The sequence below is a fragment of the Aulonocara sp. 'chitande type north' Nkhata Bay genome, linkage group LG1, assembly GCF_057382095.1.
Source record: "Aulonocara sp. 'chitande type north' Nkhata Bay isolate Kocher_YH1m ecotype deep benthic linkage group LG1, A_spYH_male_GT1.1, whole genome shotgun sequence".
In the NCBI taxonomy this organism is placed as follows: domain Eukaryota; kingdom Metazoa; phylum Chordata; class Actinopteri; order Cichliformes; family Cichlidae; genus Aulonocara; species Aulonocara sp. 'chitande type north' Nkhata Bay.
This window is the reverse complement of record NC_141344.1, coordinates 21,738,459-21,765,488: the sequence shown is the minus strand read 5'-3', so window position 1 is coordinate 21,765,488 and position 27,030 is coordinate 21,738,459. Positions and strand designations below refer to the sequence as shown.

Sequence of the window (27,030 nt, the reverse complement as noted above, 5' to 3'; positions counted from 1 at the left end):
CAACCTCGTCTCGGTTACCCTATGTTATATTTATAGCAACTATTTACATGACCAAATAGGATAGTGTAATAGTGACTAACAGAAATGTTCACCAAGTGGAATAATGATTAGGTGTCAGTTAAAGAAAGCCCACCACGAGGTGCAGGTGCTCCACAATACAGCGCCATGTCTCAAGGAGCCGGACCTTTTTATTTACGCATGCCGGCACTCGTAATTACATATAAAAAGACAGAATTATTCAACAGAACCAACGAGTATTCTGGAAATGGTAGAGGTTATTACAACTGTTGACAACGAGGAAAGGTAATTGCCTGAAAATGAGCGACAACGCAGTGTTGTGCTCAGAATGCACCCCTCCTCCCGATCCCCCCTCCCCAGCCACTCACCACCACCACCCACCACCAGCTCCCTCTTTAGCGTTTGCATTGTGCAGCATCACCCGGGTGTGTAACCTATTGCGTTCCGATTGCTCCCTTGCAATTAGTGCCCTTTTTGTCCTCACTTCAATAACGGCATGATTATGGAGACTTCAGGAGTATTTGCAGCATCCAACAGCTGTTGTCTCAGGGACTACCGGCTGAATGACAAAAACATGTTTTCTCTCTGCATTTCACTTCCCTGGCTGCCTCTTGTAATTATTATGTTTTATTTGGTTTGATGATGGGGTCTTGTTTTTAGTGTGTCTGTGATTAAGATATTCAAAGGATTCCTTGGAGTGTGTCACAGTCATTTTCATTTTTATCAATCTCGACTTTTGATTTGTTTCCCGTGCAGTGCGGAGTGGATGGGAAATTAGACGTTAGCTTATCATTGTCTGACTGAGATTCTGGCAGCTTTATTTCTGAGACAGAATCTATGCCTGAATCAAAGGATTATACTGTGTCTAACACTAAAAGTAGGAATGTAACAAATGTGACAGCCTTTTTTAAGCTGTTTAAATGCTTCCAGTTTTTTTTTCTTTTTTAAGAATTTGCCCAGATATTTTTTGCATGTGCAATCATACGATAAAGTCGACACAATGAAGTAAATCAAATGTGCTAATATCATCATAATCATTTATGGATAATTTATGGCTCTATAATCCTCTGTAAAATAACAGTGATTTGTGTAATTTTCAATCAAAACATTAGTGGATATTCCTCACCCCACTGCTTTATTGGACCTTTGAACTTTATGGGATGCCTAGAAAGCACCAATCATCACTAGGTTACAATTATGGTATAGTTTTATGTGAAATTTACTTTTGACTCACTCTTTTTTTTTTAAACTTGTCAGTTTTGTTTAAGTGAGGATGGATGGATGGATGGATGGATGGATGGATGGATGCATGGATGCATGGATGGACGAATTGATAGGTGGAATTTGACTATAATTGGATTAAGCCAAATTGTATAAAACCTACTCGTTTTCCTCTGTCCATCCACCCCTCACTGCAAATGCTAAATTGTTTCCCTATTTGCCTCACTGTCTCATCCTCTCCATTGTGGGGAGGACATTATTTATACGGTCAGTGTCAGCTGATCATTGATTTGGTAATTACACGTTTCCCCTTGAGGCTGAGACAACTGATATACAAGGCCAATGCTAAAGGGGAGGTCCTCCTAGTTTCTTATCCATGACTTATAGCTAATTTGACCCTCCTAGATAGCCCTCTCTACTCTGCCAACAGCTTTTCAACACAACAAACACTCAAACACAAGTATCATCTTTCTCCCAGGAGAATGGAGCTCACAGAGCAGCTCAAACTGTGGTGGCAGGCAGTTGAAACCTTTTCATTGCTGACAACACAGAGTAATAAAACACCCATCGCTTCATGTTGTAACAAACCATTCTTGTGCTTTGAGGTATCCGTGGTCTTTTGAAACATGACGACGTGTTTTCTTGCATCAAAAACTTTACTATATTCAACTTTTTAGGGATTGTAAAGGATAATATTTAAAAAAACAAAAAAAACCAAAAACTGAGATGGGCTTTTTTTTAACCCAAGCTGTGGTGGAGTACTCACTTTAATATACACAGTGTACTCCATAGCTCCATATTACGGAGCCCCGCAGGGTACATGGGAGAAAAAAAAATTAAGACGGACTTTTGCGAGATCTCGCAAAACTTTTGCGAGATCTCGCAAAACTAACTCGGGATCTTGCAAAACTTTTGCGAGATCTCGAAAAACTAACTCGGGATCTCGCAAAACTTTTGCGAGATCTCACAAAACAAACTCGGGATCTCGCAAAACTTTTAGCCGCATTCTTCGGACGCCAGCCCGAAGCCGACCGGGAGGTCGAGGCACGATGTGCCGGGAAAGCAGTGTTCCTCCCAGCTGTAGTAGGTCTCGACCTCCCGTTAGCTTCGAGCTAATGGGAAGAATGCGGCTAAAAGTTTTGCGAGATCTCGCAAAAGTTTTGCGAGATCCCGAGTTTGTTTTGCGAGATCTCGCAAAAGTTTTGCGAGATCCCGAGTTAGTTTTGCGAGATCTCGCAAAAGTCCGTCTTGATTTTTTTTTCTCCCATGTCCCCTGCGGGGCTCCGTACCATATCATTAATTTTTAAGATCTAGTTTATTGCTGTCCAATTTAATTCCAGTGTGACAGGATCTGATGTGTTTGTGACTGCATTTTTTTAGTCGGTTTGATGTACCACTTGGTAACTTGACTTTTTCTGTCTACAGCAGCAATAAAAAGATTAATTAGCAAAAATTTTCTTCTGTCTTCTCTTTTTCCAAATCTGAGAAAAAACAAAACAAATTTGGGATTGGTCTCTTTTTCCTTAAAAGAGTGGAGAAAGTGCTGAAAGAGAGGTCGAAATACGTCAGGGAAAGACAGACAAATAGCAGGAATATCAGTATTTTTCTTCAAGACTGTCAGGGAGTCAGTCGGTATCAGGACAGATAGTAGTAACCTGTCTTTTAGCTTCTGTGGTTTATACTGAACATGATATTCTGGCACCACTGACTGCCAGGTGCTGAAAGCTTTGTTTATGTCACATATCATCCTAGAAACATTCTTCTGTTAAGATTTATGGGGATCATTAAGGTTTGTTTTTAATACAGTTTAAAAAAATGTAGCCTAATCTATCCCAATCATCGCAGCTCTGTGTGTCTCAATCCCTGTGCCTGTTCAGCCACATCAATAAGATCACACAATGCTTGCATAGAAGAGCTGTATAGTAGAGATGACACCCCTGATAGGAGCTAAACATATTGAATTTGGCAGTGTTAATGACTATTCGCTTTCTTCTGCGTGCCATTTTGGCAAAATAAAATTGGGAAAGAGTTCAGGGCATTTTTCCAGCTATATAGCACCAGCCCCAGACAATGAGACCCAGACAGGCTTAGTAGTCAAGAAACCATTCCCCTCTCACTGGGAACACATCTTGGACACACACACTCCAGTAGTTTTGTCTTGTATGTTGCTATCTGTGCTAGCTGCAGAGCGGTGGGGGCCTGTGCCAAGGGTCCATAGGGACCACTGGAATCGCTGGGGCTGGAGGAAGTTGGTCTGGGTCCAGTGGGGCGATCTGGGCTTGGTGACAAGCCAAGCTGTCTACTGCAGGGACGCTGGGAAAATGTAAATAAGAGCCTGATAAGGGCTATTGTTTTCATTCCATTCTCATCCCAGCTGAATGGCCTGCTCCCCAGCCACAGAGCATTTTATCTCAAGAGGGGGAGAGAAAAAATGGATGGGGTGGGGGTGGGTGAGAGATTTAAGAGCCCCCATAGGAAAATAAAAATAAACTCGCTGGACTCTTCTCTTGTTTAAGCTAATTCCCTAGTATGTTATGTCCTACTTTGAAAGGACAAGAGCAGCAAAGTCTTCCAAACACGAAAAACTTCACAAGTTTACCACTTTTCCTTTCAGAACATCTGAGTATGTATTTAAAAAAAGCAATCAGGAGTTAAGCGTGAATCTTGTATTACAAATAATCTGTTATTTTATGGTGAATACACTGTGTATCAATTTTGACACCCTGTCATAAGCTGACAGTAATTAGTATGTTGATGGTAACCAGTGTTTTCATTGGCATTTATAATTTCTCCTGGGAAAACAGAAAGACATTTTAGAAACTGAAGTAGCATTCCTCGGATTAATCTAAATTCTTCAGGAAAATAGGCCGTGGACGGGTGCTTTGAAAAAAGCCAGACATCTGACTCATTTACTGCTTTCCTCGAGCACGCCTGCGCAAAAAGTTTTTCTTCTTTTACCAAATCCATTTTTGGTTGCCTGTTTTGTTCACACTTTGAACACTGAAAGGTGTTTGAGAGTTATTTTATGGACTAATCCAGGTCATTATTCACCTTTCCCAGGTGGAAGGTAGGGAGGACAGCAGTGCATTCCAGCTGTAGTTTCTCCTGTTGGAGGACTTGGCAGGTCGTGTCTGGCCCGGCAGAGGGGATAGAGAAGTAAGGGAGCGGCAGCTCTCCTGGGAGGGAGGTGGAAGGGAGGGGGAGGACTGGAGTAGAATGGAAGCTGGCACCACATTATCTCCAACTGTTGGTGCATTCCTTAATGATCAAGTGCTGGAGAAGCATCTGTGATGAAAGTGAGTGTGTTTGTGTGTGTGTGTGTGTGAGAGAGAAAGAGAGCGAGAGAGCATATGTTTGCTTATTAGCATATGTTCGACGTGTTTGTTTAATTCCCCTTTTTACCATTTTTTGAAATATGTCTGTGCTTCAGGGGGAAAATGTCAAGCGCTGGTGTTGCTGTGTCTGACAGGAGATTATGATTTGAAGGGAGTTTGTTGTTCTGGGAGAGGAAGCCCTCTCACCCAGGGGTGAGAAGCAGGGAAGAAAAGCTGAGCTCCGCTACTCCCCCTGCCCTTAACACCCTGTTTTAAGATCTGTGATCTTTGTGCCACGCAGGGAGTTAACACACACAAGCACACACAAAACACATAGGCTTTTCTGACTCCCTCTCTTAGGGTCAAGGGCACAAACTGTGAGTTGGGAATTGGAAAGTCAATAAAGCAGAAGTAATGTTATAATGACCCCGAGCTGAAGATGTCCTGTCGACCCCCATCACATTGGAGGAAGTGGCCAATCAAACAAAATGGTGACTCTGCTTGATCTCGCTGAAAGCCACCCTTAAACAAGGCCACAACAACTACTGACCCCCTGTTACTCCCAGATCCTCTGAACTCAGTGTGTTTGTCAGAAGGAGCAACAGTGTTTGGTTTGTGGAAGCGGGCGAGAGATGATACAGAAGGATAAAAGGAAGCAACATTTGTATACATCCTCAACTGTATAAATCTCCTCTGATCCCAAGGATGATAGTGGTAAAACTGGAAGAATCCAGATGTTTCACGTGACAGGGCTTTCTCAGTCTTCACTCCTCCTCCGTTGCATTATGTAAAACAAAAAACCATAAATTCTGCCCGTGTGTTGCCAGAAGTATGTTTGTGAATGATCCACTGTTATATGCTTGTAAGACTATTCATTATGGAGTTCCGCAGCTTTGCAGCTTTAAATGTTGCTCCATATTAATTATACAATTTGCAAAAATCTATCTATAAATGCAATCTCTATAAAACTTATTTTAATTATAAGTCAGTAAAATTTATTTTCATATTTCACTCAAAATACTCAAAGAATTGCACCGAGGCTGCGGCTTTAAAAGGCATAATTCAATAGGACTGGATGTGTTGCTCTGGTTCAGATTAGAGGCAGGCTCAGAGTGGAGGGTTGCTCTACTGTTGTTTGATGGGAACAGGCTGAACCCGAAGCACCGCAGAGATGGTGGAGGCCTAGGTCAGCCAGCCCAGTATGTTCTTTATCAGCTACACCAGCGACAGCATGGCAGATTGCAGCCATTCCTTCTCTGATTCATTGTCTGCTGGACAAATGTTAATTGTTTTCATCATTGGCAGCTATGTGAACGTTTGGACGTACCCAGTCTAACTCTTTGCCTCCCGTTTAATGTGTGTCTCTGCCCTTATGGTAGTCCCACAATGCCTGCTTCCCTTCTCACTCCACCCCTAGCTCATCTCTCAGCTGTCGGACGGAGTCTCTTTTTAATGTTTCCCGCGCAATGCCATCAAATAAAACACCTCTCTTTCGTCTGATTCACCATCTTTTCATTTAAGTATATGGATTTATGACATCTACAAAATTATGAAAAGCGAAACTATATACTTTGCACAATATTACATACATAAAAACGTCAAATATTACAAATGGCTTTAAATTTCCCTTCTAATTTTTCTTTTTTTAGAATCCTCGTGCATGGAGAAACTTCTTTCTAAAGACTGGAAAGAGAAGATGGAGAGGCTCAACACAAGTGAACTGCTGGCAGAAGTAAAAGGTATGAATAGAAGTACCCCGTGAGTTCCTCATTCCTATCAGACTTACATAGTATATGTGCTGTTTAATATCAGAAAAAGCCTTGTACTTTGAAATGAAACAAAGGCCTTTGGCTGCCCTCCTCATTCATTTCTCTCCTCCCTTATCTTTTGTTGGAATGCCCAACTCTGTCCAAAGTGCTTTTCTTCAAAATTCCAGCCCATTTAGCCTCAGTCGAAGGCTCTCTTTGCTTGTCAGCAGTTTATTGTTGTTGTCCCTTCAGACGGCCCTGAGCCTCGCTGCTCTGCTCTGGCACATGCGGTGCGTTCATGCTGCTCTGGTAATTGTTGAACCCAAAGTGTGCTTGATGTAAACAGACCACGGCTGAGCTGAAAGGGGAGAAGCGGCTTGGAGAGGAGAGGGTGCGGAGACGCGCAGAGTCGTCTCCTCGGTGAGCTTGCGTTTGAGTGGAATGCCTTGACGCTGACAGTGAACGCCCCGTGCAGCCTATCGAGAGCACCACAGCAAAGAGCAACTCAGCACTCCCCCAAAATCTCTGTTTATGACAGCGTGAAGGTGGGCTGAGGATGGGCAGGGCAGCTGCTCAGTCCTTAGCACTGACTGTTACAGCGAGCTGCTGTGTTTATACAGCACAGGGAAGCACAATACCAGCTGGCTGCTGACACTGGGCTGCCAGTGGCTCCCAGTAAATCCCTTCAACTAAGAACTTCTAGCGGCTTGCTTTAATTTCTTGGAAACCCTTTAGATAATATTATATCAGTGCACCTAGCGTTTTAATTAACATTTCATGGAAACAATTCACAAACAAGGGGGCCGTAGTTTATTAAGGTACAGGTTATATTGATAATTTGCTTAATTGTTTCTTTTCATAAAACATAAATGGGAAATATCAGAAGCGTTCAACTTTAATGATTAATTTAAATTTCTCCACCTGCACAGAAAGGTTAAAAAAAGCAGATGAATGTTCTAATAAGTATATTCATTAGCAATAACCTTAATGAAGTGATGGATAAATCGTTGCTTGCTAAACTCGATTCATTGTACCTGTGCTAGTACACTGTGTGTCAGTGGAGATCAAAGTGCATGGGGTAAAATGTTTAAAATGATTTAGCCTTTTGAAAGCTGGTCTGTTAAATTACAGGCAGGGCATTTTTTCTGTTTGATGAATGGGAAAAGGAAGGTTACTTGGTGGTCTGTAAACAGGTAGGGAGCCTGATAATAAACATTATGGCCTCTGTCTGTTGATGAGTTATGGAGACAGTCTTTACACCACAGTTACAAATATAAATGCTTCTCCTATCACAGAGGCAGCCTTAGATTTTTAATTAGCATGCCATTTCATATGACTGTAGACATTTCAAAGGGCTGCTTTGTGCTCACCCTTACAAATGTCTCTCTCTCTGCGTTTGATGTCTGCCTGATGTAAATACGGGCAATTAAAAAGAGGCCCAGGGTTGGAGATGCACAAGGTCCACCTAATTAAAACACAAACAAAGGTACCAAGCAGAAAACACCTTATGATTAAGATCTAAAGTGTTATGATGAATCAGAGGTCCCATTAATTGTTAGGTTAAAATCAGTACAAAAGGCAAACATATCTGTAGGTTATAAATGAATGAAAGGTTGCGGAGAAAAAAAGCTTTACATGCAGATAAAGGCTACAGTACCTAGTAGCAGAGTGGCCTTGCATATTCTGTGCAGATCGCTTACTTATTCCTCCGCAAATTATACCAAACGCCTTGTAGGCTCTCTTTTGACATTGTTCCATTGGAGCCTTGAAAGAGAAGCCATTGTTATTGCAGAGGCAAGTGGTGGAATCTGACTGGTGAGGAAATGATTTTGTCTTGTTCTTAGGAAAGAGATAAAAAAAACAATAGGTGTGAGAGAATTTGACCTGAGGCTTTGCCCGTGAAAATAAAGACATTCTTTTGCAGCAGTTGTGTTCAAACATGCCCCGAATACTTTATCCTTTTGAGCCGAACACGCATGTACAGTCAACAAACAAAACAACTGCATCAACAACATCAGAGATTTTTCTTTTCAAGGTCCGCAAACCCAACCAACCATTTTCCCCTTACAAATGACAGATGTATAATTACAGCCTATTGTAATGCGCGTGTTTCATACATATTGTGCTGTTTTGAGGTAAAGGCATGTTTTCTAGTGTTTTAGTGTAAGTCGAAAGTGGCGTAATCCAGTGGAGGCAATGTGCTTAACCCAGACATACAGAGGGGTGTTATTAAGGGTTAATGATTTCAAATCTCCATCTGGCTTTTCTTGTACGCCGTCAGGGCTTAGCATCAGCACGGGGAGGCGAAAAGGAGAGCTTGTGAAGGAGCATTAGTGGCGGATTTCTTTTCACCAGTCAATTCCAGGGCTAACTGTTTGTTTTCATACCTGAGCTTAGCTGTCAATCTGCAGGAACGATGAAATCTCCTGAACAAAACCACAGAGCAAGAAAGGGAGGCTAGCTGGAAAGGCTCCAAACCACACAAAGTAACAGATAATAAGAGGCAAGGTGGAAAGAGTGCACAAGAAAGAAGTACACAGATAAAAAGATTTCAGCTGAGGAAACTTGGACAGTTGACATTTATAATTATATATCTCAGAGAGATCTGTTATATGATCACAAGTGACTGATAATAACCATTCATTATGCACATATATACATACACATATATGCTTATATGTCTTTTGGCTTGCTCTGTGCAGGGTCTTTGAGCTTCATACTCAACAGAGCTATTTAAGTTTCCCTGCTGAGTGGTAGTTTACTGGCCCCCCGATGGGGGCATAAGAAAAAAAAAAAGAAGAGAAAAAAGAAGAAGCACACACACAAACTGCTCAAGCATTTACTCAAACTGGAGGAAAATATGTAGTTACTAAATTGGAACACAAGCTGTATTCATTCCGCTGGAATCTGCTAAAAAAGAAAGACAGAAAAAAGCTTAACGCTGTACACTAGCGTTGAAATGGCAGCTTGAATTCTGAAGCAGAAAAATCAGGGCTCTTGCACTGTCACAATCAATTTGAGAATGGTGTCTACGTGACAGTGGTCGGGTGCAAACATACAGTCCTGTGGCAGGCAGATAAGTGGAAGCTCTTTAGGAGGAGAACAGAGGGCAGGGCAGGAGGCAGCTGAGACTGATTTGATGCTGGCCCTACCTGTGCTGGCTATACTCCTGCACAAGCAGAAAGGGGTCCACAGTGAGAGCACAGAGCCCAGATTGTTTAGTACTGTGGGTTTGTTGCAAAACATGTTTGTGCACTTTAAAAAAAAAAGTCTTAATGACCTCTATAAAGTGCGGTTTTGATACTACTGGACACAACTGCATATTTGTGCAACATTCCCCATCAAAAGTGAGCTTATGTAGCATTAGAAAGGAGAAGGAAGACATTAATTTTGAGGGTATTTCAAAAGGTTTGTGTATTTTATATAATATGTCTATTACACCCAACATACAAACCGTTCACACAAATAGCACAAAACGTTATCTGTCCAGTTGCTCCAGTCAAAAATGCCTCAGTTAGCATTTTCTCCACAACACTTCAGTCAACTGTTTGCCCTGTGCACTCAGGTGAAATATGAGCCACAGTAAATCATTATTCCTGAGGCCACATTTGCCAGATGAATGCATGTGAGTGTTGGACTGTGTGTTTTTCTCCTCTAATGAATTGAGGAATTTAGCTTGTGGCAATGGAAGGTAAAAAAGGAAGCGCTGTGCTCGTGTGTGTGTAGTGTATGTTTGTATATACAGGTACAAAAATCTCTGTGTTTTCAATTACATATTTTCCAGTGGTTTGTTCAAGTTGAGTCATTTAACAGTATATCGTTTTATTAATCTTCCTTTCAGTCAGAGAGAATGTAAACCATTGAGAGAGCTGACAAAAACATATCTATGTCATTTTTAAAGGAGCCTCCCCTAAAATATTCATTAGTTTTTCCTGGGCAAAGCAAATTGGATTTTCACAAGCATGTAAAGCCGAACGGCTAAGTTATATGAGGATGTAAGAGAATGCGAATACACCCTTCAGATTTAAAAAGATGCGTATAACAACCAAATTTTAGGAAGGCATAAAAATGGCTAAGACAGGTTTTTGAAATTGTGTTTAAAGTAAAAAAAGTCACATTTTTATAGGCTCCATAAGAAAGTGTTATTTTTAGCTTAATTTCATTTATGGGTAATGCTATCGAGTGCATCAAGTCACTTTCCAGGATTATTTTTGATTCTTTTTTTTTTCTTTTTTTTTATTATGGAAAGAACATCGGTAATTACACAGGTGTTATTTTGTACTTGTGATTTGGCATTTAAGTATAAAATCAGGCTGGAGTTGGGGACTATCTCAAATCTTCCTTTTATCCTTCTTTGCATGTGCACCAAGCAAGCACTATGGCCTTTTATGTTCAATTTTATGCATTTTGATCTAGTCTATCACCAGTACACTGTTCTGTTTTCGAAAATGTAATGTAACAAATGTGTAAAATTAGCAGTAAAACACTAAAATGTCATTCTAGCCTGAAATGTGATGACTTTTGATGAAAAGTTTAAACGTTTTAAATTGCACGGAGGCTACAAATTTGTGCACATTTGGGCTGTTCTGGATCGAATTTGACTGAAAGGGTGAGAAAGTAAAATGGCACAGGAGCGATCATATGTGGTGCACATAAGGAACAGAGCGCACACAAAGGTCAGAGGGTGTTTTTTTTCTTTACATAGAGACCTGCTGCACCTGAAAGGTAACAAAATAATCTCAAAATAAATAAAGTAGAATGCATTTGTTCTACACAAACTGAGAAAGACAGAAATCAAAAGATCAGTGAAACGTGCAACTCCCCCCCCCCCCCAAACAGGGCTTTCTACCTCTGTTTTGAATGCATATGCTAAGTTCCAATAGGCAGTGTTTAAGTGTTAATGAATGCTGAATTAATTATACTAATTATACATTAGATTATTGATTATAAATTGTAGTTATGGTTTTTTTTTTTTAAGCTTTAGCAATGTGAAGAGTGTTTAATGGCAGTAATGGTTATACATGTGCGTACAATAAAACTTAGCAGTTCCAGTTTTACATTTTCACTTTCAGTAAAATATATTGGAAAAATCCACTTTCCATGCTCTCTGAAGGCATTAATTGTCGATATATATTAATATCATCTATGCATTCTAAATAGATCTGTAGTTCAGACCTGTTGGCTCGCCCATGCTGCAATGGCACGAATGGCAGTGCAATGGCATTGGTAAATTCTAAAATAAACATTTATGATCCCTGGTTAGATCTGCTGGCTAGATTTGTATTAAAAGCCTGAGAACGCAGCAGGTGCTCTGACCTGTTATATGCTTTGTGAATATGTGTTCTGGGCTCATCTGTCTTTGCTTCCTGTTATCCCTGCTGTTTCAGTCTATCACTTGTGATCTGATAAAAAACCCAGACAAAACACTGGTATTGTTGATACACTTATCCATCAAAGACAGCAGACGGAAAGTCTTTCGAAAGATCTCATTTTGCGCAGTTCAAGGAAACAAGTAGATTCTGCTTTAATTATCAGTTGTATAGGTAAGACGGATGAATAAACGCTCTGTGAAAAGAATGAGATAACATCTAACTCCTAATTCCCTTCCAAGGATTTGTTGACAGTAAGTCATTGCCTTGATCACTGTTTCATATGCTTTAAGTGCTATGTATTAGAAAGACCTTGAAAATTGTGCATTCTTTTTATATTTTAAGGTTACGGGGGTCAGACCTATCATTATAAAGGCCATAAGAGATGAAATGAAGGCTCAGAGACAATCTTTGTTTTTATGTAATGATCTTTGCTACATGCTGCCTTACACAACATCTTGTTGCCAGGATCTGTGGTTTGCTGCACAGTCTTATAGATTCAAAGAACATTGCATTCAGTTACTGAAAGAACACAAATAAAGTTGCTGCGTTGAAATTTTTTTTTTTTCTCCAGGGAGAATTTAAGGGTCACCGGCATTTCCCGCGGATTAATATGCTCAGGTTGAGCCTCTATCTTGGCTTTGATGAAGTACCTTGTCCAGTGTCATGGATAGACAGTTAAGTGCTGGAGCTTTTACATTAGCATAATTATACTGAAGAGTGAAGCTTCCTCTATCATCAAAATGTTAGCCTCTATCACTGTTCACCATGAACAGCAGAACCTCAGTAGATGAAGAGTACTTTTATTAATAAGCTCTTCATATGCCAATCAGAATATTTATGTTTAAAAGATGGTGCTGAGACACTTAAATGATTCTGATGCAGTCGCATCAACATTCAAATATACTATATGCAAAAACATAGGTGGCACGTGCAAAATACTATAATACACTTATTATATTCAGACTACTGCAAATTTTAGAGAACATTTGAGTTTTTCATTGTAAAGAAGCCGATATATTCATCCTTATCATATAGGTAAGCTTAGTGGCTGAGGGGCATTTGCTGCCAGTGGATGACGTACTTGTAAGTCATTGCTTATGCTTGTTAATGCGGTTTTATTGGCAAGATTAACGGCTTTTATATCATAGCAGAGGCAGCAAGCCAGGTAAAACAGCTGTTGCTCATATTGTCTTGGTTGTAGGACACGGAGACACATTAACACCATATTAAACACACACAGCCTTGTAGCACTGCTGGACAAGTGCACATACTATTTAAAAGCAAAGGGATACTATAAAACTAGTTCCCGTTACTCTGGCTTTTCTGCCAGTTTTCAACCTAACACATTTTTTTTTTAACAAAGGATAAAATGTTTCAGTTGTATTAAATAACACAAAAGAAAATTTGATTGGAAAAAAACATTGTTAGGTATTGGTAAAAGGACTGTGGACATCCTTTTTTTCCCCTTAAAAATACTAAAGCGCGCACCAATAGATGTCGTCTGCTGCTACTGAGTTAGCTCTTTGTGTTTTCCGCAGAAAGAATGGACAAAGGGTCAGATGACCACAGAGGTCACACACGTGCATTTACTCAGAGACATGTACCTTTTATTGATTGGAGGCACGTGCAACACACATCGGTGCACGCTCGCGTCTACATTCACACGCGCTTTAGGAGAGCGCAGAGTGAGAGAGCGTCTCAGCATGCAAGGCATTCAAGCTATGTGCGGTCTGTGTGCGGATACAGCTTGGTACAATCGTACCATTTAGACAAGGCCCAATTTACTTAGGATGGGTTTGCAGCATATGGAAGCATCCACAATAGCTGTCTGATAGAGAGACAAAGAAATTCCAGTCTTCTGGTGCTAAAAAACTCAATTCAGATCTGGTCATAATGGCTCAGCTGTCTTAACCAAAGGAAGAGAAGAGAATAGGGTGCCTTGTGATTTTCCCCCTTTTTACCCTCACCCTCCTCGTTTTCTTCTTTCTTTTTTTTGTGCCTGAATCTTTTATCTGTGTTATTCACTCGGGACTCTTCAAAGTAACAAGCCTCCTTCTTTTTCCCCGGTACTGGACTTGGAACCCAAATTAGAGACTGCTTGATTAGAGCAGAGAGGAGGGAGCCAAGAGAGAGAGTGAGAGAGAGATGTGGGTATTGGACAAAACAAATCACACCCCTACAAAGTGCCTTTTATCCAAAGACCCCAAGGCTCAAATACCCCCGTCCTTCCCCAAGCAACCATGGCTCTGCTTGTTTTTCTCTTATGATTTATTTAGTCACCCGTTGATGTTTTCTGCCCTACTTTGTGACGTTTAAAGAAGGCAGGAATCTCAAAAGGTGCATGTGAATGGGCTGAAACTGGACAACGCCGTCTTCTATGTGTCAGTCTAAAAATTCTGAACTTGGCAGAAGTGTCCTAAAATAACAAAACAAGAAAAGTGCCAGCACAGCTTGACCGCTTACTCCTGGGATCCTCTTCCTGCTTTGGGCTGGTATTGTCCTACTGAGGCTCACTTGTTCACCAGGAGGATGTCACAACACGTTAGGTCCAGGCCGACTGCTGGCGTTTATGTAGCGCCAAGGCATCTCTGGGCTGTCTGTCTGCCATCGGAAGCGCAATGTGAGGAGACATGTTAACAGGCAGACCCCAGCCCTACCGCTGTTAAAAGCCATGCAATATGCAGGAAACGGCCTCTTTTGTCAGCAGCCTGGTCAGACACAGACCACGACTCTCCTCTTCTGTACCACCCAATAAAAGTTTTATCTGCATTTTAAAGCTGATCCATAATTCAAAGCAGGAAGAAAGGGATTTTAACACTAACCAGCCAACAAAAAACACATGTGTCTCATTTTATGTTTGGTTTTCTTCCACTGCGCTTATCTTTAGTAGATATTTAAGCACCAAAGCTGTGTTTGTCTGCAGTACTGACAGCTAATCTTAAAATGTCTTCAGCTGTTGTAGATTTTTAGGACTGAGATCAACAATTATGACTGAAATCAGAAGAGAGAGATGGCCTAAATCGTGGTGCAAGGGAAGGTCTGGGCTTCCCACAGTTCAGCTCAACATCAAAACAATGAGCCTTCTGTTAGTATTCTTGTGGTGTCTGGGCAGGAGTGAACACCCCACACTCAGACTGGCCCATCAGGTCCTTCATTGGACACTTAGCACAAGTTCTGCTGCATATTCACACTCACAAGACAAAACATAAACATTCTGCAGAATCTTTGTAATTTTCACAATTTTTAAACTCCTAAACTAGTGTGACATGTGTACTTAGGCAGGCTGTGAGGGCGTCATTGAGCCCAGATGTTTTACTTTTTTTTCCAGCTGACACTCATCTGTGACTCGATGGCCCCAAATCAAAATGATCATCTAGATGATGATTTTCCTGTTCTTCTTTTCTGTCTTGTTACCCCCCGTCTCCCTTTCTTTACGGCTCTCCCTCCTTCCCGCGACAGTATTGATAGTGATTTATTGTGACAATGACCGATGTATTTTGCTGCTGAGCAGCTCCTTCATGGAGACAGCCAAAGGTTAATAAAATTGGTGCTGATTGTATCAATTTTATAGATAAGCCATTCACAACAAGTGTAGTTGGGTGAATAAGAAGTCAATTGAGGCCTTGGAAACTGCACACAGGCCCAATGAATAGCTGCTTTTAGGTGCTTTTTTTTCGTTAGGAGGATAAATGGAGAATTGCAGCTCTCTTCCATTGCAGCAGGCAGCAGAGGCAGAGCGAGGCGAACTGAGGTTCAGACAAGCCTGCCAGTAAATTGCCCTGAATGGGTTCTGGAGGTTGACAGGCCCTATTAAGACAAACAGCTTTCCTCATCGGAGAGATAAAATAAATCAGGTGTTTAGTCAAATTAAAATAGTTTGAGTGGAGAGGGCCCCTGGGAGCTCTCAGGAGAAACTCAAGACAGATGTGGTCAGAGACGAGAGGAAGACACCCAGGAAAGAATTCAGCTCCTGCTGGCTTCAGGCCAGACTTCACCGCACTGTTATCTGGACCTCTTGTGTTTTTTGCCCCCTTTCTCTCTCTTTCTCCCTCTAACTGTCTCTTTCTCTTTCTGTCAGTTTTCCTGTCAGTTTTTTGTATGTACCACCATACCAGCTGTCACACAGGAGTGCAGTGGGAGGAGAGTGAGTTACTGTCTAGCCTCTCACTGGCAATTATGTTGGCTGTGTAAGTCAATGGTAGGATCACTTAGCATTGATTAGGCGGAGAGAGAGCAGTGCAGCGGAGCCCCTATCACACACAGTGTAGACATGTAACTGCAGAGAGAGAAACGCAAGTCCGCTGCTCTGTCATTGCTTTGGTTTGTCAAATATGCATTAAAGAGAGGGAATGTGATGATGATACAAAGTGCATGTGGTTATAGTGTATGTTGAGCATGCATTTTGTTTGTGTACGTACCGCTTTGAGTCTTTTTTTCTGCAGGTTTCCACATTAAATTCAGCCAAAATCTGCAGGCGTTTCCTCCCCTAATATTTGGTGTGTATAAAAGTTCTGTTTATAGGCCAGTGCAAAGAGTGACTCTTAACACTTTCTTTATAATCACCCGTGGACGTCTGAAATAAGCTGCGATTTCAGTTTGACAGCTCCCTGCAGCTCTTTGTCTGTGTGCTCGGAACAATTCCTTCACTTTCTTGCTGTGAAAGCCGTGAACACCAGCTACAGAAAAACAGACAACTCCAGGCTGTGTGTGACCTTAACACTTTCTAGTGAATTCACTGCAGTTGGTTGCTGCCTGTGTGGTTTTCTTTGTACTAAATATTGTGTACAGCACAATAGCACATGATGATCGGTCACTGTTCTATATTTAGCATTATATAATGACCGATGGCTTCTGCTGTGTTTCCTCCAAAAGCCTACACCCTGGTTATTTAGTCATGGTCACAATAAAAACTTTTGAGTACTTTTTTTTCCAGGTATGCACCAACTTGTGGTCATGTTTTTGTTTTTGTTTTCACCACCTTGCATTTATCCTTTCCTGCTCACAGACATTGCTCTCTCTTTCTCACTCTCCTTCTTCTCAATAGGTACTCCTGAGAGCCTGGCTGAAAAGGAACACCAGCTCTCCACGATGATCACTCAGCTGATCAGCTTGCGAGAGCAGCTCCTGGCTGCTCACGATGAACAGAAGAAGCTGGCTGCCTCACAGATGGAGAAACAAAGGCAGCAAATGGAGTTAGCTCGTCAGCAGCAGGAGCAGGTAACCGCTTGCTGTTTTCTTTTCTCACACACACCAAAACACCTAGCTAATAGCCCACGCTATATATTTATTTATTTATTTATTTTACCTTTTCCTAAACTAGGCTCTTTTCTTACTATTTGAAACACACAGAACATTCCCCTCCCTCCTTTTACCTTTTTTATTTAATTTCCTCTTTCACCTAATAATAAACCTCTTTAAACACAAGTCTTTGTGCTTAGCTCTCTATTTCATATTACATTTCATGCCTGAAATGCGCCAATAAAACCTTGCTACTTGGTTGGAATTTGGAATAATATTAGATTTGAAAGACGTTATAGTCTATATTGCCTGAGATATTTCAGTCATGCTCTCCCGCCCACAGTTATGCTGTGTGGTAGGAAAAATGTTATTATGACTTGTACTAACAAATGCGAGGGAATGTGTGAATTAAACGTTATATTAAATATGGAAGTCCTCTATATCTTATAAATCGACTCCTATTAGAACAAGCCTGGCATTAGATTTGCAGCACAAATCAGGCCAATGAGCCATATTGTACAAATCAGCAAATTAGCACAGGCCATGAAGTGTGTTAATGTCTGGGAAGAAATAAGGACACAAACTATCCACACGGGCGACACTTTTATTATCACCCGCCACCCTAATGGCTATGAGTCAATTATCAGCAAGGAGTTCACTCAGAGTTTTCTCAGCACACTCTCAGACCTTCCTTTGGTAAATGAAGAGATAGACCGTCCACCTTGGAGTGATGCATTTGGTCATAGTACACTAATAATACATTAACAGTATTGATTTATTTTTCAATCAATAGTGTTCATTTGCAAACTACGCTCAGCTCTGAAGGCTTTGGAGACACTGCAGAACAAACGACCAGTGATATATGTTTTATTATTTGATCTTATGTTAATGCAGGCTGATATTAATATTTACCATTAATAAAAATGGAAGAGAGACAGCGAGAGATGGTTGAGAGAGGGAGAGTAAGAGAGCCCGCTGAGATCTGGGATGTCATCAAGCCATCAAGATACAACGCAGTAATTAACTGTTGACACTCGTGAGGAAGCCAGCACAAATTAATCTTGACACATTTGCAGACGGCCGATATCTTACAGTGAACACTTTGTAATTATATTTAAAAATGAAAATTAAATGACACTTAAAACTAGGTTGTCATGCTCAATGAAGTGAGCATGTAAAAGGAGGGAGCGCTAGGGATGAGAAACACTGCGGTGTGGCTGCTCGTCACTCAGGGGCAGCGGGGACCCCTGTCACCCTTCCTGGGCTTGCCACCTCCATCATAACCACATTCGTCTGTGTCCTGTAAATCATTTATTCTCTTTCTCCGCAAATTTCAGCTCTGCAGTTCATTTTATATTCATTTAGAACATTTAATGGTTTGTTATTGACTGACTGCAGCGGTTTAGATAAAAGAATACACTTTTATTCACAATAAAAATTGCTTTTTTAAGTTCCACCTCCAGTCCAGCCCTGTATCGTCCGTCTCGGCACATATTTAGTGTTAGGTTCATTTACTAATCAATCTACATTTTTTTCCCCACTTCATTTACCAACCAGATTGCAAGACAACAGCAGCAGCTTCTGCAGCAACAGCACAAAATCAACCTCCTCCAGCAGCAGATCCAGGTCAGTCAAAGCATTTCTGCTGGCCCTCTACCACTCAGCAGCTTACACCTCCTACTTTTTTTCTACAATGATTACTACTCCACTTCTGCCTCTTCAGTATAATTAGAGCACCAGGGTTGTCACCATGATCCAGATGTCTGGATTTATTTGCACAGATCAATAAAATTAGGCATTAAAGTAAATATCATGGCTAACTTAAGTTTGCCACTCCTTCTTTACTTCTTATTCCTTTATCTCTGATTTTTTTTGTGTGTGTGTCATGCTGACATTCGTCACTTTCATCAAATGTTAATTGGCCGTTGGTAATCGGGAGGACTTTAAAATATGTAGGCGAATAATTAGCACATCTTAATGAACAAAAAAAATGGGGGGAAAAGTAACAACGGCTAATGAGTTGTGTTGATGGAGAAGTGCGTGGAGGTGGGGGACATGAAAGAGGCTGGTAAATGCCTCCGAAATGAGTAGATCCCAGAAGGGCAATATGGCACGCTTTCACACAGCACGCGACCTGCTGAAACCTACATTGTCACCATGACCTGTGCCTGCGACACGTACTTCCTTATGCCGCCTCGTGGACTTTTATGTTTTGTTCTACTTTTTCAGATGTGCATCATGCCAGATGTTATCTTGCTCACCGCGTGTGTATGTTTGTGTGTGCTCTGTGCAGTATAGTACAAAGCACAAAGGTGCAGAGGAAGACCACCCACGCAGCATGTAGCTGAATATGGTCAGGGATATGTACAGGGTAATCCAGGGTTGCTTGCTGGCAGTGGTCAAGGCTGCGAGCCTGGCTGCCTTTGTGAGGCTAACATTATCCTGCCGGGTGTGTTTGGTGTCAGGCACATCCTTCTCCATTTGCCTCCTCCTTCTCTGCTTGTTCTCAAAACTCTCCGCATCAAAACTTTAAATATTCACCTGCAGCAAACTCCTGCAGAATCAACATTCAGATATTTTTTTGATAAAGAGTATCTTCTCCCCATATACTGGGACATACCACATATAATACAGCTTATTCTTATGATCCAAAGAGCAAAGAAAACATCTGTTCTCAAAGAGCAGTTAGTACAACAAGCAGATTTATGGCCAGGGCATCAAAATGCCTCTTTCAATGGCTCTTTACAAGAGGAAGACTGCACTCTCAGCTTACTGTGGAGTAGCCACTAGCCTGGACCTTTCGCTTCAACAGTGGACAGTCTATTGGAAAAACAATTCCATACGACATTCCACTACAGACAAGCACATAGCATGACACTCTGTGTAGAAAACCCTCGAAAATGAAGTACCTTATACACTGCCGAGGGGCTAGTAATACTCATATGATAGAGAGCTCTTTACTTATGCACGTTGAGCATAAGGGCACAGCCCTAAAGGATCTCCCTTTTCGAGGCCCTTGCTTTCATCACAGAGTTATAGGCAAATGTTACCTGAAAATTCCCCTTGATGGATACTTTTCAGAGAGGGTGAGGTTTCAAGTGTTTATGGGAAAGTGCTTCTAAATATCCATTTCAAACACTTGAACGGAGATACAAGTAAAGCCCTTTCTTGTAGAGCCCAGTTAGCCAGTTTTCCCCTGACAAAATGAGATCTCTCCTGATTAAAAAAAAAGCCACATCCACAAATAAATAAAAGAATCTCATGGTCAGACCATCTGTTCTACTTGCCCATCAGCCTCTCCTGGCTGAGTCGCTCCCAAGACTTTAATAAGTTTCACTGTGTGCAACATTGTTTATCAGACAGCAAGTTATTTAGAGAAGAATATGTTCTCTGTCCTTAACCTATGGCCACTCCTCTCAAGTTGGAGTATCAGCAAGAGTAGATAAAAGAGAGTCAGGGGCAAGTTAGCGCAACGGTTTCTGCCACTCTGTTTTCATTAGTGCTGCCTCTTAAAAATGCCCTGGTCATTTTAATATACAACAGCTTTGACTTAATTATTTCTGTAAACAAGCTTCCATCCTGTACTGCGCAGGCCTTTAGCAAAGTGGTAAGCAGCGCTGAGGGATTGAGTTACTCTGCTGTTAGCATGGAGAGCATTAAACTTTATTGGAGACCCTCCTGCCATCAAAGTCCTTCTGTTTTGGCTCGAAGGAAAATGAAGAGAAAGCTTCTTGCTCAGGTCTTCTACTGATGATGTGACATTTGACACCGTAAAGGGTCCACACAATAAAACCGAGGGGACCGCAACTGGAGGCTGTTTCTGTTATGCGTGTGCTGTCAAGGACTTTTTTTTTGCATATAAATTTAAGTTGAATCAGAAGTAGGTAGTTATTAGGTTTAGTAAGCGAGGTTTGGTCCAAGGCAGCAAGTAGTTCAATCGAGTTCTTCTTTTGAATAGCCAACTCTCATTTTATCCTTTCTCATCATTCCAACAAGAGACGAAAAGAGATTTAGTCTTTGTCCCTCGGGATTAAAATGTCACTTGTTTTAAGATAGCAGATGTTTTGATTGAAGCGTTAGAGGCTTATCAAAAGTTAAAGCTCAAGGCTTTGTGTGTTTTTCCCTCAGCTTCTTTGTATTTTTCAGTTCATCCTCCTCGTTGAAATCGTCTTGGCACTAATTCAACCCTAGGGTTAGATTAACTCTTGAGTTGATTTAAGTTGAAAATCTGAAACCTCACCATTGCAAGACTCATGTGACACTTAAACATATATATATATATATTTATATATATATATATGAGCCATTTAACTCTGTTTCACTTTGTTTGTGGGAATGCATGAGAGGTAAAGACAAGGCATCATTCAGGATATAAAATTTTAAAAAGTATGAGACTTGGAGCTTTAAGGCACTCAGGTGTTGTGCCATCCATAGCCAGACCATAAGAATAACTCCATGCACCTCACTGGGTAATAAGCCCAGTTCATGTTTTCCTCAAGGATGGGTCTGTTAAGATACAATCCCTGGTATGACTCTGTATGCAAGTAAATACACATATACATCCACAAAGGTGATAGTGTACAGTACACAGGCACACAGGGACCCACGCACTGATACACACATCAATGGAATAAATACTGGCAGAAAGGTCAGGGTGAACTTTATCTTCACAAACAGGCTGGAGAAAGCCGAGCTCCCCACATGAAACAGAGGGACACTTTTAATTCATAACATTTAATTTAATTTCCTTTTTTTAATCCATGAAAAACATCACAATATCATGACACTGTCATTTGTCATTGGCTGTGGCATTGATGTGCTAACTCTGAGGACACTGTGAGACCCAAGATCGGCAAGCTAACAGTTTCAATGTTGGCTGGCAAAAGTTCTTTTTTGCCCACATTTATATCTCACTCCATGAATGATCTGTTCGTCAGCCAAGTTATTCAGTTTATCTCCCTTTGACCTATTCTTCTCTCCCGACATACGACCTAGCTATAAACTCTGACCTCGCTGAAAGTAAGCGCACATTTTTGGTCCATTTAACCTCATGTCCACAAACACGGCTTGCTGAAAATGAAAACCAGAGATTAAAAGAGAAAAGGCCAGTGTATTAGTGTCCACTGCACACTTCAAAGTCTTAGTGGCTTCCTCACATGTGTCTTTAATGGTGTCAAGAAACAGTGGGGGACACTACTAAAGGTTTCAAGATTAAAGAAGAAATTCAATAACACCAGCATTAATCCGCCAAGAATTTTACAAGGTGGACAATATAGAGATAGATTTTTGAAGATGAGACGGTGCATAACAGACTTGCAGGAAAACATGCAGTTTGATAGAAAAAGGTTCTGCATTAATTCTTCATAGAGTTCATATTTTACCCAATGGCAGGGTTATTACTAACATATCTTTCCCAATCTTTTTGTCAGTGTATCACACACTGTAAAAGTATTGTTGTCGTTATTTTACAGGAAAAGACTTCAAAATAGGTTTAAAAAGGGTTTGAAAGAGTGCAGCTTCAGTTTTTTGACCCCTTTTCTTTCTAATGCTTTCTAATTCTTTAGTCTTACCACAAAAACAGAGGTGTTTAATGTCAGTTGACATAGTGTTACAAGTGAAAAAAAAACTTTACAGTGATGTGTTTTATTCAGACGACACAGAACTCCCATATTTCTCATAGAAATCAGAAAAGTCACAGGAGGATGTCTGTACCTGTCCATCTGTACACAGTAGCTGAGGAGTCTGCACTCACATAATTTTCTCTTTCTTTTAGTTTGCACCTACAGATATCAACTCTGATAATCTAACTTTAAACAAACATCAAGCTTTATATTTAAAATAAAAAAGCAGTTTTTGTTTGTTTCGGGGGCTTTATTTCACATCTTCTGGAAATATCCATAATAGCTTAACAAATAAACTTTTCCTTAAGTGTCCGGTGCGGTTGCGGTTTGGCAGATGACTGACATCAAGCCTGACCCGCGGCTGTCATCAAGTCATTCTTTCAATTTCAAACGTTTTCAATCAAATCCAGCCTTTTCTTCTGGTTTAGCTTACTCGTAGATTTCTGCATTCTTGTTGTGATCCCCTTCCACTGTGATTCAGACGCAGTTTTTGATGGTTGGGGTCAGGGTCACGGTCCTGTTACAACACAAATCATCAAGCCAGTGCAGGGTCTTTGGCAGTATTTGGTAGTTTCCCACACATAATTGGCCTGCATTCAGTATTCCAGTCTTGACAAACCCCGCACGGATGAAGAATTAAATCTTTGTTTAGTGCTGCGCAAACAGTTATCTCACCAGATCTCGCACCAGATTTGATCAAATCATACTGGTCTCTGTAATAAATAGTCTTTTAGTACTTCTGTTTGGTCTACCTTTTTATCATAATGAAATGGAATATGCATCCGATCCTTTGCAATAATTTAATGCTGATTTCGTACCGCTACCAATTTAGAGGAACAAAAACCCAAAACTACAGTATAATGGTAAATATTTAAAATCAATCAGATGAGTTTAAATAAACACGGGGCCGTATGGTAATTGCTCGAAGATAATAGTGCTAATTTGTGTATTCTCTGATGCTTTTGTTGTCTCCCCGGCACAAATGATTTTCTCAGTGTGAGACTCTTATTAATGCACTGGCTGGGAAAAAAAGGAAGCACAAAAATAGACATTGTTAAAGAGAATGTGTAAGTCCCCCAATTAGCACAGCTAGACTGGAAGTGTTAGCATGATAATAAGAGAATAATAGAGCAGGGGAATGGTAATGTGTGTGTTTAAGTGTGGAAGTTTGCGCTGCTGTGTGCACTCGTGTCTGCATAGACTCTGTTCTTTCCCTGGTATTGAAGAGCTCTATGTTAGACTGCTAGTAGGATTATGTGGGGGCATTAACAGCCTAGTCAGACAAGCTTGGCTCTCACCCAGGGAGGCTCAGTCCAGCATGTTCATCCTCCATTTAAGGAGACTGTTAGCTGATGAAGATGTGCACATGCAAGGCTGAAGATAAAAGAAAGCGGTGACCCGACTCATTAGCCCCTGTGATTTAATATATTGACACTTGGATACAAATAATTCCATTTAGTGGACTCTATCGGCGAGGTAGGACGGATCAATTTAATTAGTTATGAAATGTGACTCCTTGTCAGGGAGCAGAAGAAATGCTGACGTTAAACAAAGTCACGTGCAATTTAAACAATAAAGCCATCACGGCCCTGTTAAAACTTAATGATGCACAAAAAGGTGCAGCAGTGGCAGTGATGGTTCGCAAATGAAGCTGAGTGGCTGTGCAGTTAGTATGTAATGCATTTGTCTGTTGCTTTAGAATTTTATACATAGCTGCCTACAGTGCTTTAGAAGGTATGGGGTTTTCCCAGTCTCCTTTTTATCAGTTTAGTGTGAGTAATAGTAAACATGCTTACTCGACTGTATCGATTTAAAAAGATAAAGAATGTGGAATTAAAGTAAAGGAAGGATGGAAGGATCGGTACTAGGTAGCTTTCAGTTGTAACTTATACTACTTGTCCTGCATCTTTGCCAATGAGGTAAAAGTATAACATTAACAGATTAGTTACTGCTCTTTTGTGAAACTGTACATTGCACAAAGGAGCCATGCATTTGAGTAATTGGCCTTTTGTTTATTAGACACCTCAGCAGCTTAAGCAGCGATAATTTAAGAGGCTCCATATCAGAGGTGCTACCTGAAAGGCTGTCACGTGCGAACTCACACCTGAGGGTCTACTTAAAATTAGTCACCTGAGGGGTTTCCAAAGCAGCCGTGGGACAGGTTCATTTATAACACAAACGTCTCACTCTATCGGCTCTCTCTCAAAAGTGACAAGAATAATTTACACAACAGAGAAGATTGTCTGGCATACAGGTATGTGAATTTGCCTTTAAAATGAATCAGGGTGTTAAATAATCCAGATAGCTGAACATCTACACACACACTCACACACACAGATGATGAAAGGAGCGCTTTTACGTTAGGTCCGAATATCACAATAAAGCACCTGTTCGGAGCACCAGAAATCTTCCCTGGATCGTGGAAAAGCAGCTACACTTAACAACCATTGTACCCCAGCCCCCGAGAGGAAAAATATCAGTTAAGGGAGAACACATCCTCCAGTGTGATGCAGACTTAGTTTCCTCTCGCCCACCGCACCGACTGTGTTTTCTCTGCTAATGTTGTGCAAACTGTTTTGTCTTTGCGCTGGCTTTGCGTGGCCGTCATCCTCAGCAGTGGGCACTCTCACAGGGAGAAGGAGCTGCATTAATAGACTCTACTGTGTACAGGCAGCCGGCAGGAAGAAAGGGGCGCGTGTTTTCCTAGGGCAGGGGTGGCAAAGCAAAGCATTCAGCCCATGGCTAATTCAAAAAAGGAGCTTTTTGTTTTTGGGGTGGAGGAGAGTCCAAGCATTCCCCAACCAAACACAATGAATGAGCTATTTTGTCCATATATATATATTTTTTGAACATACATTTTTATTTTTGTTTGTTTTTGTAGAATTGGATTAACAAATTATGAATTTATTTTCTTAAATTATATCACTAGCTCTTTTTTCATTTTATCAAACAGTTTGTTTTAGACACGTCACTGTACATAAGCTCTCTTGTTTTATCTTTTACAAAATTTAACGCTTTGTACTTCTCCATCATAATTTGAGGACGTTTGAAAGTGTCAGCGCGCTCGTGTGTCTAATAACGTTGCCCCTTCTGACAGGCCTCCTTTCTTCTGAACAACAGAATGGGCTCTGTTGTGTTCTGTGGCCCCAGCAGCTGGGAGGTAACAGGGAAGACAGAGCCTCAGTCTATGAAAGGAGGACAGGACAGAGGGGGAAACCCAGTTGTGGTGCGGACAATTCTATCACGCAAATTAGATGTGTTTCGAACTCAGACAAGAAACTATTTCTCATTAACTATATACCTCCAAAAGAGGTGTTTCCCTTTTATTTTAAATACATTTTAAAGAATTTTAGTGCCTCATGGTGAAATTCCCCACTTCCCCTGCAGTGTGCCCATGAAGCCAGCTGATATCCACTGGTCTTCAGACCCCAACTGAGGTAGTTAATTTGCTCCCTTTTCGGCACAGTGTACAGCTGTCAGTGTGCTGTCAGGTGATTTCTAATCACCTCTTTTTGGAGGAGGTAATCCACTAAATTAATGCGCCATGTTTAAAAAAATTTAAACACAGATAATGTATCAAAACAGAGAGATATAGCACAAACACTTCACACATAACCACTTAATTAAAAACCAGAATAAAATACCTTGAGGTTAGACCTTGACATCTAAATTCTATAACATCTTTTTTATTCATGCATGGCATATGTAATGGCATGATAATATGTGCTTTCTTTATCCTGTTTTTGTCTTCCTATTTTACCACTTTGCATCACACTTGGACTTTTATTTCCTTTTCAAAACATTTAATACTAAAGCTACACTGAATCTGAGTAGAGTGCACTGTGCAGAAACCCTGTAAATGCCAGGCACTGTATTTAAGCAAACAGTAGCCTGCAGTTTTATCCAGGATTCCAAGGATGTCAAGAGGAGCCATGATGAGGAGGAGGGCTAGAGTGGAGGGATTTGGGGTGGGATGTGTTAGGTGGGTCAGAGGGATGGACTACCCTGCTTTCAGCTCCCATCGACTTAATATAGACATATTGGAATGGCACTTTTCCAAGAAGGCTTGTTGTACTTTGTAAGGAATTAGTGGAACCATTGCTTATTCCCTCTGGATGGCCTGACCTCACTCTGGATTTTTACTTAGTGTAACACATGCAGAAATGAAGGATGTGTGTCGTCACACTCGAGCTTAAGCGAACAGTGCACACTTCATAGCCGGTGCTGTGCGTAAACAGCTCACAGAAAATAATGCAGCTTTTTTTATACTATGTCTGATTTTTGTAGAAAGGGGTGCTGTAAATGGTTTCAGAAGCAGGAAGGAAGTGAGGAGTCAAAGACAGACTCTTGAACAGGACAAAGGCCCTTTGTCGCTGACATGAAGCTCTCCAGGGTTTCCAGCGTTAATCTGGCCAAGCATGAATAATGTGGTAAAATGAAGACCTTCATTCAAAAGCAAAAGTCTGGAGCTCAAAGTCTTGTTCAAATCTATTGATCT

The 27,030-nt window shown here is 40.9% G+C and overlaps 1 protein-coding gene across 5 annotated transcripts in view; it reads left to right on the top strand.

Moving 5' to 3' along the window:
- Positions 1-27,030, top strand: part of sox6 (SRY-box transcription factor 6) — a 139,743-nt gene that overhangs the window by 60,578 nt on the left and 52,135 nt on the right. For all 5 annotated transcript variants that reach the window (XM_086288115.1, XM_086288140.1, XM_086288134.1 and 2 more), the window contains 3 exons: positions 6,203-6,292; positions 16,718-16,890; positions 18,469-18,537. In XM_086288115.1, coding sequence (XP_086144241.1) covers positions 6,203-6,292; positions 16,718-16,890; positions 18,469-18,537 — 332 coding nt within the window. The remainder of the gene's footprint in view (positions 1-6,202; positions 6,293-16,717; positions 16,891-18,468; positions 18,538-27,030) is intronic.